This window comes from Neolamprologus brichardi, chromosome 14, assembly GCF_056152115.1.
Source record: "Neolamprologus brichardi isolate AB-2024 chromosome 14, ASM5615211v1, whole genome shotgun sequence".
NCBI classification, from domain to species: Eukaryota; Metazoa; Chordata; class Actinopteri; order Cichliformes; family Cichlidae; genus Neolamprologus; species Neolamprologus brichardi.
Window position 1 is genome coordinate 23,735,469 of NC_142117.1, and position 16,540 is coordinate 23,752,008.

Consider the following 16,540-nt stretch of genomic DNA (forward strand, 5'->3'; position numbering starts at 1 on the left):
TTTACATAGATTCTCACAGATATGTGAGGAAGAAAAGGCATGAGAAACTCTGCTTCAGTATCTGGTGGAGCCAACTTGTGCCGCAATAGCTGCTGCAAAAGCTTGTCATCAGTCCTGCACATCAATGTGGAAGAATTTTAACCCATTTTGATCAGAATGGTCAGAAATATGATCAGAATACATTCATTTTTGAGATGGTTGGTTTCCACACATGAACTGCTCACTTCAGGACATTTAACAACATTTCTGCTGGCTTAAGGTCAGGACTTTGACTTGGTTGTTCAAAAACACCATTGTTATTTTTCTTTGGTAATACAACTGATGTGCTGAGGGTTACTGTCTTGCTGCAAAGCCTGCTGGCAAGATTCAGTTCACAGACATCATCCTTAGAATTGCTATAATATTTCAAAATGTCTAGCTCCATCAATCATGGGCAGCTATTCTTGCACAGTTGTAGCAAAACAAACCCAAACCATGATAATACTATGACAATGGCAGTTTTCATGCTGGAGTGCGGTCTTTGTTCTTTTTCTCCAAACATAAAGTTTTTTCATATTAATTTAATCGGCTCATAAAACATTGTTCAAACAACTTTATTGATTCTTCCTGCGATTTTAAGCAAACTGCAAGATGAGCTTCTTGCAGTCTTCACATACACACCAGTTTCTTTTGATCGTTGACTCATTAACATTAATCAATGTGTGAAGGTCTTTCGTCATTTTGGAGTCTTGAACGTCAATATGTCTGACTGTGGATGGGTGAAATCTAAACTCTTTAGAGACAGATTTGTAACATTTTCCAGTCTGATTAGCATTCATGACTGATTAGCAACCACTAATCCAATCTTACTCTTACTTTCTAAAATGTGTTGGGATTTTGATTGTTCTTGAAATAAAAACATTGTGCTCATTCATAAATGATTACAACTTGAAATAAACCTGTAGGCCTGAGTAACAGGTTGTGATGTGATGTTTGTGAGCGGTTGGTTGAGGTTGCTGGTAGTCACTAGGTAAAACTGTTTGCAAGGAGATACATGGCACACTAAGCCTAAAATCTCTCTGCGATTGCTTTGGCCACTAGCAGATTGCTGCAGTCGCTTGTAGTTTGCATGGAAGACACTGAATTGCCTGCAAACTCGCTAACCATTCACAGGGGATTTTTTCACGTTTGAAAAAGGGAACAACAAACCAGAGAATGTCTGCCTTCAAAAGTCGCATCTTTTCAAGCGCGTGATAGTGATAGAATCGTTTTTACTTCAATCGTCTCTGTTTGAGGGCTTAATTTTAAAAAAAACTTTCATCCACAGAGATATGTAAAAAAGTATAATATTGTAAATTCATTGTTTAATTGGGTTCTATGAGTTTTAGAACTAGTAATAAAATCTGCTGATGTCATATTTATGCAGACCATCCATCCATTCGCTTCCGCTTATCCTTTTCAGGGTCGTGGGGGGCGCTGGAGCCTATCCCAGCTGTCATAGGGCAAGAGGTGGGGTACACCCTAGACAGGTTGCCAGTCTGTCGCAGGGCTAACACACAGGGACAGACAACCATTCTCGCTCACATTCACTCCCGCATTCACATCTATGAGTACCCATGCAAACACGGGGAGAACATGCAAACTCCACACAGAAAGACCCTGGCCTGATGGTGGAATTGAACTCAGAACCTTAGCGACAGTGCTAACCACCGTGCCACCAGGCTGGGCTATTTATGCAGACAAACAGCAAATCTCAAACTCAGAGAACAGGACAGTTGTGTAGGACTGAATAGAAAATGCCTTCTTCTCCTTGGTGCGTGTTTCTCTTGCTAATTAAGCCACACACAACTACTTCTGCCGAGTTTGTGATAAGACAAACTCAGGGAGAAATAAAATATATACGTAAATTTGTGGGCGCATTTCACAAACCAGCAAAAACAGACTGGCTGTATAAAGACCAGGAGCAGGAAAAAGAGCAGATGCAAAGGATGCACACAGTATGTTGGATGATGTGGTCAATGGGAGGACAGTGCAAAGCTTTGATTAACAAGCAGATGAAGAAGCAGAAGAAAATATGGACATAGCTTCTGGGATGGCAAAAGTAAGGGAATGCATCAGATCATTAACTATTCTTTCCAATGGGCACCAGCAAAAATGTCAACCTGCAAATTTTGGTTGTATGACAGTCTATAAGAAAAGCTCTCACTGCTCATGTGATCTATGACCTCCAGTTACTCAATCATATTACTGAATACAGTGTGATGCTCAGTTTGGATTTTATGCTCTCTCTCTTATCAAACATCAAAATGGGAAGACGCTCAGTTTCTAGGCGTGACTTCCCCGAAAACAATGAGCGATGTCATAATGGCCATGTCCATCTTTTACTTGCAGTCTGATTGTCAGATACAAAAGAGCCTGCAAATGATTTTGTTTAAATGATGGCACAGATCTTCCCAACTTCAATAATCAATCTGAATGGAAGTTAAACATCATAGATTGCAAGAAATTTGTTATTATACCCATTTATCTTCAATAAAATGAAGAGCCTTTTAATTTGTGGATTCCCCCCCCCCACTGCAGTTAAGGTTCATCCTTGTGCCCACTTATTCATGTGTTTGCACTACTTCAGAAACTCAGAGGGGTGTGAGGTTATTAACAAGCGTGTCTCTCGGTTCTGTGTAACCATAGCAACCTCCGGTCACCTGTTCGATGAGGTCAGCTACCAGTATTACAGAGAAAATACCATAAAAACTGAGCTTTGTTTGAGGCTGCGTGTGATGTGTTTGTGTGTGTGCATCCTGTGCGTGCGCTAAGGAGTTAGATTAGATTTCCCGCTTGTGGTTACCAAACAGAGGAGGCCAAGCTGCTGAATCAAGTGTCTATTCAGCCTCATTACTGACTGTGTGAAAAGAGGAAGAGTACAGGAGCTGATGAATAAGCAGAGGGAGAGGAGAGAGGGAAGCAAATTAGAGGGCAAAACTGAGGAGTCAATTGAGCTGTGGCATCACACTCCATCCCTCTTCCAGACGCTCTCAAATGAAATCTTCAGGTCATGCTTGTTGCCATCATTAAGACTGTGTTGCTATGGCGATGTCTGCAGTCAGTCCTCTCGCCAGCTTCAGATTGTTTCAAAGTGACAGAGGGAAGGAGAGCGAGAGAGACGCTACAAGGCACGGTGAAATGTAGAAGCTCGGAGAAGAACAGTGTGAGCACATATCAAATACACGCAGGAAACACAGGAATGAATTTGTTTTGAAGGGTAATAAAATTACCTTTTTGCAGGATTTACACTCATGTTACTCGAGCAATAATCAATTTATTCACCGCAGAGCAGTCTTATGATTTTAAGTTTTGTTGCAGTTTTTTTTTGTTTCACATTTTGTCGTTTGTACATCTAGTACCCTGTGTTTCATCATCTTTATCTGCCGTTGTTTGTTTATGCATCTCTTTTTTATGTCTGTGTTATAGTGTTGTGGAAGTTTTCCATTTAAATAAAGCCTGCAGACGAGCGGTGAGCGGTAGCTAACATTCTTTAATCAAAACACACAAAGAACGGACAACCAAGCTTGATGGAGCCCCTGCATGTTCGCGGGACAGACGGTCAACAGAGTTCTCCCTGAGCCTAGCATGGCTCTCAGTTAAATGCCTTCTCCAAGAACAAAAGGCAGTACACAGCTGTTTCACACCTTAAGGTTCACACTCCCTTGCTACCTCCCAGAGTCCTTGAAGAGACAAAAGATTCCTTCCTGTGGAGTTGTCTGCTTCCTTACTAGACCCCCACCATTTGTCTTTCAGTATGAGTATCAGACATGTTAAAATCCAGTGGCACCAAGGCATTATACAATAAAATAATGTGATTAATACATAAGTAAAAGAAATTCCTATACAATAGTAACATCCTGTTTAATTTGGTAACCACTTTTTGTGCATCTTTTACTTCTCGTCTTTGCCTTTTAGCCATCTGTGTAATTTCCCACCCAGATCTATTAGGTTTCCCTTGGATCTGGGTTCCCACTTCATTCATCTGCTTTTACAATTTTTCAGGTTTTGTGAAAAATTACAGTAACCGTCTTTCCTTCGAATAGTTCCTTTAAGTGTCCGATGATGTTGTTGGCTATTTTACTAATTATTGACGCAAAGCAGAAACAAAACAGATCAGACAGGCATGCTCAGTTAACTCTTCCCAATTTCAGTCTAGGTATTAAAGTATGTAGTCATTTACAACTGACACACTGTTACAACACACACTAAGACATACACATGATTAAATTGGTTAAATAAACAAACCGTTTCTCCCATGTGTAAACACTGCAGATCTCCACTCCCACTGGCAAAATTACTAAATTAATTTAAAAAGACAAAAAAAACAAAAACAAAAAAAAAAACCACACACACACACGCACACACACACACACACACACACACACACACACACACACACACATCAGGCAAGTCAATGACCTTTTTCACAGTGGACCAACAATCACAGAGATAGATGACTTAACAACCAGAACGGTGGAGATTTGAAATGCTCATTTTATAAAATCTGTTACGGGAGTATTTAGTAAAAGCTTAATAATAACTGTTCCTGACCAAGACATCACGTGACATATAAAACAGTGGAGCAGAACACCATTAAGCTCATCAAGTTAGGGTGGAAATGCATACAACACAAGGCTAATGCAGTAATGCAGTGCTCCGGGCAATTTGCTGTGTGTCTTCCCCTCTTTCCCTGCTTTCTCAACTGTTCCTATCATAATAAAAGGTGCAAAAAGCCCCCCAAAAAACTCAATAATGATAAACATTCAAAAACAGTAGAGAAAAGTGGATTAGAAAGAAAAAAGCAAAATGTAAACATTTATGCCACACTTGCAATATTTTGCTATGCACAGACAACATCAGTATTCATTTCTTCAGCTGTTGGCAATAAAAAAATGTAATATCACTGAAGAAATAATTCCAAAAACTTTTCCTTTAACTTTAAGCTATCAGTGTGAGACTGTTCCTGATTATCAGATTGCTGATATCTCAATTAAAGCTTTGAATCAAAAGGCAAACCTCCTGCAGTGAGCATGTTCTTATCATCATATCACTTTTCTCAAAGGTGATCATGAAATCGTATCATGTGAACTGAGAAAAAGATCCCAGAATTCTTTCCAACATTAAGCTTCTAGCCTACATGAACTATTACAGCAGGAGTGTTTAACCTTTCAACAAAACACAATCCGAGGTTGCTCTTCACATAACATGGGTAACATGACACTGACAAGATACCAAGCTGCTTCTGTTTCCTCCTCTCTGATGCAGGGTCAATTGGTGCCATTCCAATCTCTAACTTGCAGCTATTTATCTTCTTCTTCATCTCTCTCTCTCTCAGCTCCCTCTGTAAATATATTACCAGTCCTTTGTGTGTTTGGTCCGCTTATTGATCGTCTAGAGTCCAGATGCCTGATGTTTCAGAGAGACAGTGTGAGCTCATCCCTCAAATATTACTGACATTTGCCTTACTCCAGAAATGCTGTCCTAACATGGATAATGGCAAACTGAAAGCACATTTACAATTTAACCACTAAAATACTATGCATACAAGAAGTGTTTAAAAATAGAGCTCCTTCCTTCCTTTCCTGGGTTAGATTTGAAATCCCTGGTAACCTCTGTGTTTGAAGGAAAGAGAAAATGGCAACTGCACTCTTCATCCTGTTGTGTTTTTTTTTTATTTGGTACTTTACAATTTACGGCACTTCTCATGTGTAAATGAGTGAACACCATCAATAGCTGCCTGGAGAGCTCGTCATAAAAATTCAATTCAATTCAATTCAATTTTATTTATATAGCGCCAAATCACAACAAAAGTCGCCTCAAGGCGCTTCATAGATACAGAGAAAAACCCAACAATCATATGACCCCCTATGAGCAAGCACTTTGGCAACAGTGGGAAGGAAAAACTCCCTTTTAACAGGAAGAAACCTCCGGCAGAACCAGGCTCAGGGAGGGGCGGCCATCTGCTGCGACCGGTTGGGGTGAGAGAAGGAAGACAGGATAAAAGACATGCTGTGGAAGAGAGACAGAGGTTAATAACAGATATGATTCAATACAGAGAGGTCTGTTAATACATAGTGAGTGAAATGATTCTGAATGATACTGGGCCTGCCCCCTGCATCGCTACGACAGACGACTTTTCTTTTTTCCTTCCAGCACGGTCATTCATAACAACTATAACACATTTGATTTTCAATACAGTCAGACAGCACATCAAAGAGAATATGGTCTTTCTATAAAGCTGTTGGGGACTAATGCTGTGTACTTGAAAAGGTTGCAAGAAATCAGATAAATGCACCTTTATGACTTGAGAAGCTCTACAGCCAACTCCTCATCTTAGCTTTGGTTGGACTGGTTCCTACTTGTTCTTACAAGTAGCATCTAATGTAGCTGCTGCTAGCAGCAGACCAAGCAGGGTCTTTTTTAGTCAGGGGCCCATACGGACAAGCCAAATGCCTTCGTTCAAAAAGTTTTATGGTCAGACGAGACAAAGACTGAGCCATTTGGTTATAACGAGGTATGTTTAGAGCATGGTGGTGGTAGCATCATACACGGTTCTGTTTTGTTTCCAGTGGTACTGGTATATTGAGGATAAATTAATAAAGGAGGAGGACTACCCCAAATTCTCAATGTTTGACCACTTTCTGAGCAGAGTGGTCAAACACTGAGTCAGAATTATGCCAGAAGCTTTTTTAATTTCTTCCAAAAGCATCTGATGAAGTTGCAACTTGCTAAAGTCATTAAACATGTTTGCTGTACATTCATTCCACACTGGAAAAAGAACAGTTCAAAGAAATCATTAAAAGCCCAAAGATTACTATTCATTCATTCATTCATTCATGTCAACGATAAGTGGGTAGTGGTGCAACGGATCACGGTTGATCCGTAATCCAAACCGATCCCACTCCATGGTTCAGTACGCATGTGATCCGAAGATTCAAAAAAGAAGAAAAAGGTCTGCGTATGGTGCGCGTGGTCAGTCTGTCAAGCGATAGCTAAGTGGAGGAGCAGAGGAGTTTGCGGTATCTAAGCAGCCCTTTGCCGCCCAATCCGACCGGGCTAAAGCTATTACAAAAGCTATTGGGGTGTTTAGCTGCAGACGGGAGGCCGTATTCTGTTGTGCAAAACAAGGGGTTTAAACTAGTCAACGCGTTAGTTGACACATTGACACCGTGCAGCCCCACGCACGGGGCGATCCGTGGTAACTAGTTAACGGAGATTTGCCGGGTTAATGCAGTTATGGCATTAACGTCATTTTAACGAGATTTATGCTGACAGCACTAGTTTAAACTATGATGAAGGTGCTTGAGCCACGCTATGACATCCCATCGCGCGTCCACTTCAGTGACAAGATCGCTCCCAGCATGTATGAGCAGGAAAAGTTTAAAGTTATGGCTGAGCTGTCCCAGGCATCTTCTGTTGCCCTAACTACAAATGGGTGGCCCTCCAGGGCAACGGAAAGCTACGTGACCATGACCGCTCATTATATCACAGCGTAGTGGTAGATACAAAGCCTTGTACTGCCCTACATTGCACCTTAATTTGGATGGATGGATGGATGGGTGCTAACCACCGTGCCACCGTGCTACGGTGGCACGGTGGTTAGCACTGTTGCCGCACAGCAAGAAGGTCCTGAGTTCAATTCCACCATCAGGCCGGGGTCTTTCTGTGTGGAGTTTGCATGTTCTCCCCGTGTTTGCGTGGGTTCCCTCCGGGTACTCTGGCTTCCTCCCACCGTCTAAAGACATGCAGTTTGTGGGGATAGGTTAATTGGATAATCCAAATTGCCACTAGGTGTGAATGTGGGAGTGAATGTGAGTGCGAATGGTTGTCTGTCCCTGTGTGTTGGCCCAGCGACAGACTGGCGACCTGTCCAGGGTGTACCCCGCCTCTCGCCCTATGACAGCTGGGATGGGCTCCAGCGCCCCCCGCGACCCTGAAAAGGATAAGCGGAAGTGAATGGATGGATGGATGGATTTTATATAATTGCATGGAATGAGTCTTGAGTTGAATGTTTTTTAATAGGCAAAAAATAAGTAAACGGCAAGTTAAATTTTTGTCTTCTTTTTTTCCCCCTGCTGATCCGATAATTGATCCGATCCGTGACGGAAAAAAACATCATCCGATCCGAACCTTGAGACTTTTGATCCGTTGCACCACTATAAGTGGGTGTACACTTGTGATCACAACCGTAAATCAGCTTATGATGCTATAACACTAATCCTGAAAATCTAAAATTTTCAATCTCAGAACTCAGTTTAAATGAATATGTCCTACACTCTGTGCTGCAAGAAAACACTGGTCATGTTATCTCTTTGGTTACCGCTCACTGTAGAGCACATAACCTCATTATGTCTCTGCTAACAAACCATTTCCTTCTCTCCAAGAGCCTCCCTTTGCCCTGCAACATCTTCCAAGATGATACTTTAGGGTTATAAAGAATTAATATGGTAATGATATGGTCACTTTGAAACTAATACAGATCAGACCACTAACCCTGCACGGCATCGCTGATCTGGCTCTACAGTCGAGGACAGAAGGCATTCAGACTGATTTATCCCTGTGTGAATACGTTATCTTACCACCTTTGACCTGTCTCTTAATGCGTCCCTATTCTTGGATGCGATAGTCCGCATTACAATAACCCCACTTTCATAGAGATCTTATTATTCAACAGTAAAAAGCCATGTCTTCGGAGGCTATAGCACCACATTATCTCAGCTCAGACATAATGAGGGAGACGTAAGAGAAAAGGAAACAGAGTGAAAAAGAGAGAAACACAAAGAAAAAGACAGCTGAGGGAGAACAAAGAGAATACAGAAAGCTGGGGGAACTTACACAACACTTTCAAATTCTGGTTGAGGGTGGAGGAGCCTTGGCAAACAGCACTCCGAGGGTGGGAGCAGACCAAAAACTGACTAACTAGAAATAGTAACACTCACAGGCTACAATTAAAACAAGCATCTCCAGTGCTGTGAGTTGAGGACTTTTAAGATTCAGGGGAAAGATGCTCTTTACAAATTGGAGGCTGAGATGTCAGAGGGTGCAAACGCATAAGTGGCTGGAAAAACAGACTCAGAAATGTTGTCAAATAACCTCTCAAGTATCAGTGTTAAAGGGCAGATTCTCTGCAGCCAAGTGCAGATAAGTGTCTATTGCTTTATTGTGTTTCTGAGGTGCATTTAACAACTGTACCACTCGTCCTTACTGTTATATTGTAGGGATAACATTCCCAGCACATCGCAAAATATGTATAAAAAAATGCCAATGTGAACACTGACAGAATAGACCAAGTCCCTCTGTTTACATAAATTTCAGCTAATGAGTTTGAGTCTGGCGTTATGATTCATGCAAAACTCTCCAGCCAGGAGATGTAAGAGAAAACAAACATTTAAAGGCCCTTCGCTGGTGTTCTGCTAGTTTTGCATCAGTTTTAACATCACTTTGCTATCTGTGATAAAATATTCACCACTGCTTTTGCATGGTCAATAATGAACCTCAATGCTAAAAGTTGTTTACTAGTGGAGCACCACTTCAAGGTCTTACACCAGGCTGTCTGTCTTAAATGGTTTTAATGGACAGATGAGGAAGGCATGTTAAGTGCACTAGGATCAATCATTCTTCAGGCCTGGCGCACAGTCGCTGCTCAGGATTCCTCCCAGAGTCCAAACACTTTGTGGCTTCCTGTGTCATCTAAGTATGAATTGAATATATTTCCCCTGTGGTGAATAGCGTGGTTGGGATGGTCTTCGACTTTCCCAACTAGGTGTGTCCAGTGATCATCCATAATGTGCTCCATTTTTGCAACAGGATAGCATATACAGATAATGGAAGGATTGGTAATCTTGAGATTTACTTCTATTCCCAACAACCCAGACACCTGAAAAAGCCAAGTGCTAAAAAAAAAAAAAAAAAAAAACAGCCTGAAATTGTTTTTTTTCCCTTTTTGAGCTCTGTGTCTAACAGCTTGTTAGTGCAGCTTTCTGAACTGTTAAAAACTGAGCAGATCAGCTACTTTCCTTCTTGTCTTTTCAAATACAAGTGGATGCAATTAAAATGGGTGCTAGTAGTAAAATACAGTAAGGAAAGAGGCATGGATAATCCAATCCATGCCTCAGTTTAAAAATCAGCAATTAAACCATTCAGATAATGAGAAGGAAACATTAGCACTGATTTAGGGTGTAAAATCCTTTGCATTTATGATGAATCACTGCTGCGAATTGCTACATGAATAAAATCTATCATTTATGTCCAAGATGCTGAATAGTGAGCACTGGCCATCCTCTCCAAAGCTATACACACTTGACATGTAATGAATAAAGGGTTAAAAAGAAAATGCTGAGGGATTTTCCCAGCATGTCAAAGTGAATTTTACAACTGTTTTTGTAACCATCTTTGTTTAATGGATCGGGTTGTGACTGGCAGTTTCAGGATCTGCTAGTTGGGTCTCCAACTCCCCCTTGGAAGGCCAGGACTTTCCCTGGACCAAGCATCTCCCTTCAATTTGATTGACTTTCTGAGTATTATTTAATAAAATCACTCAGTTAATTTAATGCTGCTGTTTGGACGACCTTTTTTAAATGGCTTGACCAAGCCATGAAAACAGTAACAATGAACTGCACATAGCCTACGATGGAAAACGTCGAGCTGCAAAAACTGGTCTTATATTTGACAAGTTTCAATTCAATTGATGTTTAAACTAAATGGGTAAATACTTTTATTAAAGCAGCATATATGCAGCTTGTCACACAGCATAAAGAGGCATGAGAAATTAGAAGGAAAGCAAGCAAACACATCCATGTGCCATGGCACAGTAGAATCAAGCTCAGCATCAGCCGAGCTAAACACCTTCTGTAAACATGCACTGTAATCTATTATCAGCTGGTGAACACACTTTAACATTCAGCAGCAGTGAAGCGAGCAGAAAACCATATGAATGGTGGCTTCCAGTTTCCACAGCGGGCGGTAATGCGTTACTAGAAAACACAATCTCTGAAAGCTACTGATTATCATCCATAACAACCACAATGTCTCAGTGTCACAAACCCTAATGTGGATTAAAAAGGTGCTTTAAAAACACCTGAATTCTCCCAACTGAAAATAACTGCATGCCTCACTGTATCCTATAAATTTCCCACTCTCCTGGGACTAACAGAGTGTGGAGGACGTGGATGCAACTGTGTAGGAAAAGTAATGAACGCTGACCTTTGACCTTTTGTTATATATTCTGCCTCACTGATCAAAAAATGAGAAGCTGTGCCCAACAACCAGTGCGACAAGCTAAAACAAATAATGCAATCATTTAATTGCGAATGGAAAATCAATAATGTTTCTAAATTTAAATTTGCAGCTTCTCTTCCTGCATTAGAGGAATGCACTCATGAGAACATATGGGCTCAATACACATTATGACACAGATGATTACGGAATCCATCATCATTTGTGAAACTTCTACTATTCTACGCAGCTGCAGAAAACTGTCCACACAAACACATAATTAACTGCAAACAAAAAAGCACACAAACAGCATACTGCAATTCCCCTGAGGTAATTTTCTGTGCTTCATTCAGAGGGGTGGATAAACTGAGATATGGGATAATGTGTAATGCAGGGGCGAAAGTAACACCGCAAAGAGGCTACATGCATGACATTATGTGTGTGCGTATGAATGTAGGATCTAAGCCTGTGGAGTTCTTGAGGAAACATCTCGGGCAGTGAAAGTTTGCAGCGAACAGAAGGGGAAGAAGAGGAGGGATTCAGGGTTGTGAAGCTGGCCAAGCGCGCAGCTCCTGGGGAGATGTGAAATGTTTTTGAAGCCACGGTGGAAGCACAAATAGATTAATAGATCTCTATTAAAACAAACAAAAGTAAATAATTTTACATATTACATAGTACTTCATCAGTAGCAGCAGACTGGATAAAAAAAAAATATATGGCAGTGTTTTTCCTCGCTCTCTCTTTCAATATAACGCACAACCCACTACTCCCATTTAAATGCTTAGGCCGCTTTATTAGGTACACCTTGCCCTTACTTTTACTTTCAGAAATGCCTTAATTCTTCAAAGCAGATTAAATGAGCTGCTGGAAACAGTGATCAGAGATTTTGCTCCACATTGGCATAAGAGCTTCACATAGTTCCTGCAGATTTTTTTCGGCTGCACACCCATGATGTGATTCTCTCCCAAAGCTGCACTATTGGATTCGGATCTGGTGACTGTGGAGGCCATCTGAGTGCAGTGCAGTGAAGTCATTATCATGTCCAAGAAACCAATTTTAGATTGTTTAACCTTTGTGACATGGTGTGTTATTCTGTTGGAAGCAGTGATCAGATGATGGGTTCACTGTGGTCACCAAGTGATGGACATGGTAGCAGCAATGATCGGACACTAGTAGAGTTTAAACACTGCTCAACTGGTACTAAAGACAATATCCCCCACACCTTTACACCACTACAGGGCCAGAACCGTTGACATAGGGCACAATGGATTCAATGGATGGCACCCAGTGTGTTCTTCTGATACTGTAGCCCATCTGCCTCAAGGTTTGACATCTTCTGCATTCAGAGATGCTTTCCTGCATGCCTGGGTTGTAACAGGTGGTTATTTGAGTTACTGCTACCTTTCTGTCAGCTTGAAACACTCTGGCCATTCTCCTCTGACTTCAACAAGATATTTTCACACAGAACTGCCGCTCACTGGATATTTTCTCTGTAAACACCCGTTTTTATGTGGGGGGGGGGGGGGGGGAGCAACAGAAGTTAAGAGTCAAGATTCTTGGATGAGTAGCAAAATACTTGTGCTAGAAGAGGAAAAGAAAAGGACAGACTCGCCTATTATGCATCAGCAAGGAGGTAAAGTTTGATTTGATGGGAGGAACCTTCAGAAGCAGAACTGATTCATCTTGCCACGGGGGAGGAAAAATCAGTGAATATCAGCAAGACTTTCCATTTTCGATACAGCAGTGAATGAGCGTAGGTCTTGCATGCATTAGATTTCACAATGAAATGCCACTGTGCAATTACTTTTGATGACACACGCCAGCAGAAGCAGGGAAATGTCAAAATCACAATTAGAACCACAGCAGCCAAAACAAAAAAAAGGACGTTTTCACACAGGCACGCACAACCACACTCACACACATATACACATGCAGACCTTATAATGCACGGATAAACTGTGAAATTGGATAAAACAATTGTGTTCCCATCAGGATTAATTTAATCTGTTTTTTGAGATTAGTTTCTCATTAGGTCAACGTTTCAGTTTTACTAAGACTGTGGCTTCTGATCATGAAATAGCAAAACAAATCTATTTTACATCATAAGATTAGCATCTATTATCATGGAAATATCATTAGTTATTTTAGTGCTAATAATTTAGAGATCTTACCGGCTATTATATGAAGACTTAGCCAGGGACAATGTCCAAAACTCTGAGCCAGCAGATATCCACGCCAGCACATCATGTTTAATGTGACGGGCATTTTTATGAATGCAGATTAATTTAAAAAGCTGCTCCAACACTAAACTGTTGTCAGAAGGTGGTTTTGAAATTGAATTTCATAAATGTGTTCCTTCCTTTGTGGAGAATTCTTATCCAGTGCCTGTTTAAAGAGATTAAGTGCTCCTTCTTCTTCCTCTATCAGCTGTTCCCTTTAGGGGTGGCCACAGTGGATCATCTGCCCACATCTCACCCTATGCAAAGCATCCACATTTGCCACAGCAACCTTCCTTCACTATATGCATGAACCTCTGTGGTCTTCCTCTTTTTTCTCATGCCTAGCAGATCAGTCTTCAACATCCTACTTATCATACTACTTATTAAATTTAGACATGCCTCAGGTCCCAGAAACAGATGATGTAAGGAAATGTAACAAGAAACACTGATGTAGGGAAATTTCTGCTAAACAAAAGCAGTAATATGTAATATGTAAATATATGCACAAAAACACACAGGGTATAAAAATCCTACTCAGCAAACGAATGAGCGTCCTGAATGTACGTTCCAGGTTATTTCAGTCGCCGTCAGTGGTCGCAGTGCAACGGGTAGAAAGTACAGAACATAATGACCTACCTGTAATGAACAACCCTGACATTTACATCAATCGTTGATTGATGTACGGTTCTTTAGCATTTATCACAAAGGCGCACACACGGCTCTGATTTCATTCACAGTAATTTCAGTCAGGAAATGACCTGCAGGAGAATTTGTATCATAAATGCAACACCTTTCCTCATTGCTGCTCCGCTCAGTGCGTCCATCTGCACGCTCAGGATAGATAAAGGGCCCATCTGATGCCTGCCGCTGCAAGCACATAGATACATTTGCAGGCGGGAGGGGAGGCAGGGACTTAGTGAGGAGGAAAGGAAAATTATTAGTAGGAGGTGTCAATAGCATGAGTAACATCCCCCTTGTGTGAACAAGGGTCAAGATCAATGCCCTGACATAAAATGAGAGAAGAAGAGGTGATGAGAGGTTGTGGAGCAAAAAGACAGCAGGAACGATGGATTGAGTATCCAGCACAGACTGAACAAAAGCGATGTAAAGAGGGGCACAAATGGGCAAACAGACAGCAGAGAAACTGGGAAGTATGAAATATGGTTAACAGCAGCTGAAAAGGAAAATGTAGCAGTAAAGAGTCATGGAGACAGAAAGCAGAAAAACTGAGAAAAATGGAGAAACGGGAAGGTAAGAGATTTCACCGTGAGGGTATAAATGCCCCAAAAGCAGAGAGAGGACGGATTGGTGGAGCGCTTTGAAACATTTTCAAGGTCTTCTGACTTCTACTGAAGTCTCCAGTCTGCACACAGCCTTTCTTGCTCTTTCTGACAAATTGTCCTTTTTTTCTTCAATTTCTTTTAAACGACACAGTCATTTTTCTTCCCTTTGTTCAGTGGATTCTGTGACGATTATCCTGCTTTTGGCTGCCGTCGTACATTAGACGGCAAACTTTGACTTTTGGCTTTCTTCTCTTTCTCCTTTCCATTAAAAGCTTCTCTGACTCATTACTGAATCACTGCAGTATTAAACATTGATGTTATCATTAAACAGTGATAGGTGAAAACAAGGGGTCAGTCGTGGCTCAGACAACGTAACCTCGGCTGAATGAATCAAGAAATTAAGTCATGGCGAATCACTCTTTCTGGAAATAAGGGAGCAACAAATCGATGGGTAAAAAATTAATTAAAACCAACACAACATTAAGTGATTTGGTAAGGTTGTTTTTAAGCCTTCAAAGCTAAATTGAGATCTGAGGATGGTTTTGCACAAACGGTCTCTACCTAGCCCTGTGGTCCGGTGTATCGTGTGTCTCACTGGTATATTCTCCATTTCTTTTGATGGTTATTTCCCCATTAATGTTAGTTTACATCAGTGTGGTTGGTACTGCACATGGCCTTATCCTTTTACTTCATTGTAGGCCCCTTTTTTAAATCATTAAACTTGCTCTAGTGGTGGCATCTCTTATTTTATGATTTTGGGGGGTAGGTAACAAGTTTAACAAGTGAGAAATAAAACTCTGTGGATATGATTAATAAAAACCCATTCAAATTCTGGATAAATTAGGACTTTGGTTAAAAGAATATAAGTTATAGTTTTCACCTGAATGGAAACTCCTAAGGCAGTCGAGTCCCATCAGAACAAAAGTACAGTATTTCTGAGGCAAGAGTTACCCTGAGTATGTCATTTTAAAGCGCTAAACACTAGAAAACAGAACAGACAAAAGAGCCTTACTCTCATCTGGGTTGGGTGAGGCAAGGATGGCGCTGTGCTTCCTCTTCACCTCTTCAACTTTCTCTGCCAGCGATTCGATAAAACCACGGATCTCTTCCACCTGTCAAGAGAGCGAGACACAAAAAGGTGCTTTAGATCTGCTCCGTAGCAGGAAGCACCTGTGACTAACCTGGCAGATGCTGTGAAGACCACAAATATGAAAGTTTTTCCAAGTTCATCCAGCCTCAGTCATCATTTCTCCATGCAAAACTGGACGACTCTCTTAATTATACCGTTTAATTCTGACACAGATTTCAAGATCTGGCTCCTTTGAAATCCACTGAGGTTCAGGACTGATATTCTACCCCATCACCTCTCGCCTATACTTCCTGCTGCCTGGCAGCCAGCTGTGCTGTCTCTGGCTCTCGGTGACAGCTGGAAGATCAGCGGGTCACATCTGTCAGTGACTTCATCAATCTCTACTTTCATCTCAGTCCATCAAACTGCTGATCATTTTCTCCTCCTTTACACCTGCTCTGCTACAGGCCAGCCTATCCCCATGTCATTCTGGTCATTTCCTTGCACATCTCTCTGGCTTGGCTTTTTAACTCTAATTCCACTTTTCCTCTGTCACTCTTCACAGCTCTACTACAATCCTGAGATTTCCTCTTCTCAGCCCCGGTGATTATTCGCCAGTTATCTCTTTAATTGGCTTCTGATTGGCTCTGTTTTTTAATAACATAATTGGCTCTGAAAGACAACTGGGAGAGAGACCAGACACCGTGGGTGGGTCGCTTAGGTGAATGCAGAGC

General features: G+C 41.3%; 1 protein-coding gene across 3 annotated transcripts in view; it reads right to left on the reverse strand.

Annotated features, from left to right (window-relative positions):
- The window catches only part of LOC102795677 (syntaxin-1A-like), a 73,542-nt gene that overhangs the window by 28,949 nt on the left and 28,053 nt on the right, over positions 1 to 16,540 (reverse strand). For all 3 annotated transcript variants that reach the window (XM_087850999.1, XM_006795381.2, XM_035909791.2), the window contains exon 3: positions 15,750 to 15,849. In XM_087850999.1, the coding sequence (XP_087707125.1) occupies positions 15,750 to 15,849 (100 nt within the window). The remainder of the gene's footprint in view (positions 1 to 15,749; positions 15,850 to 16,540) is intronic.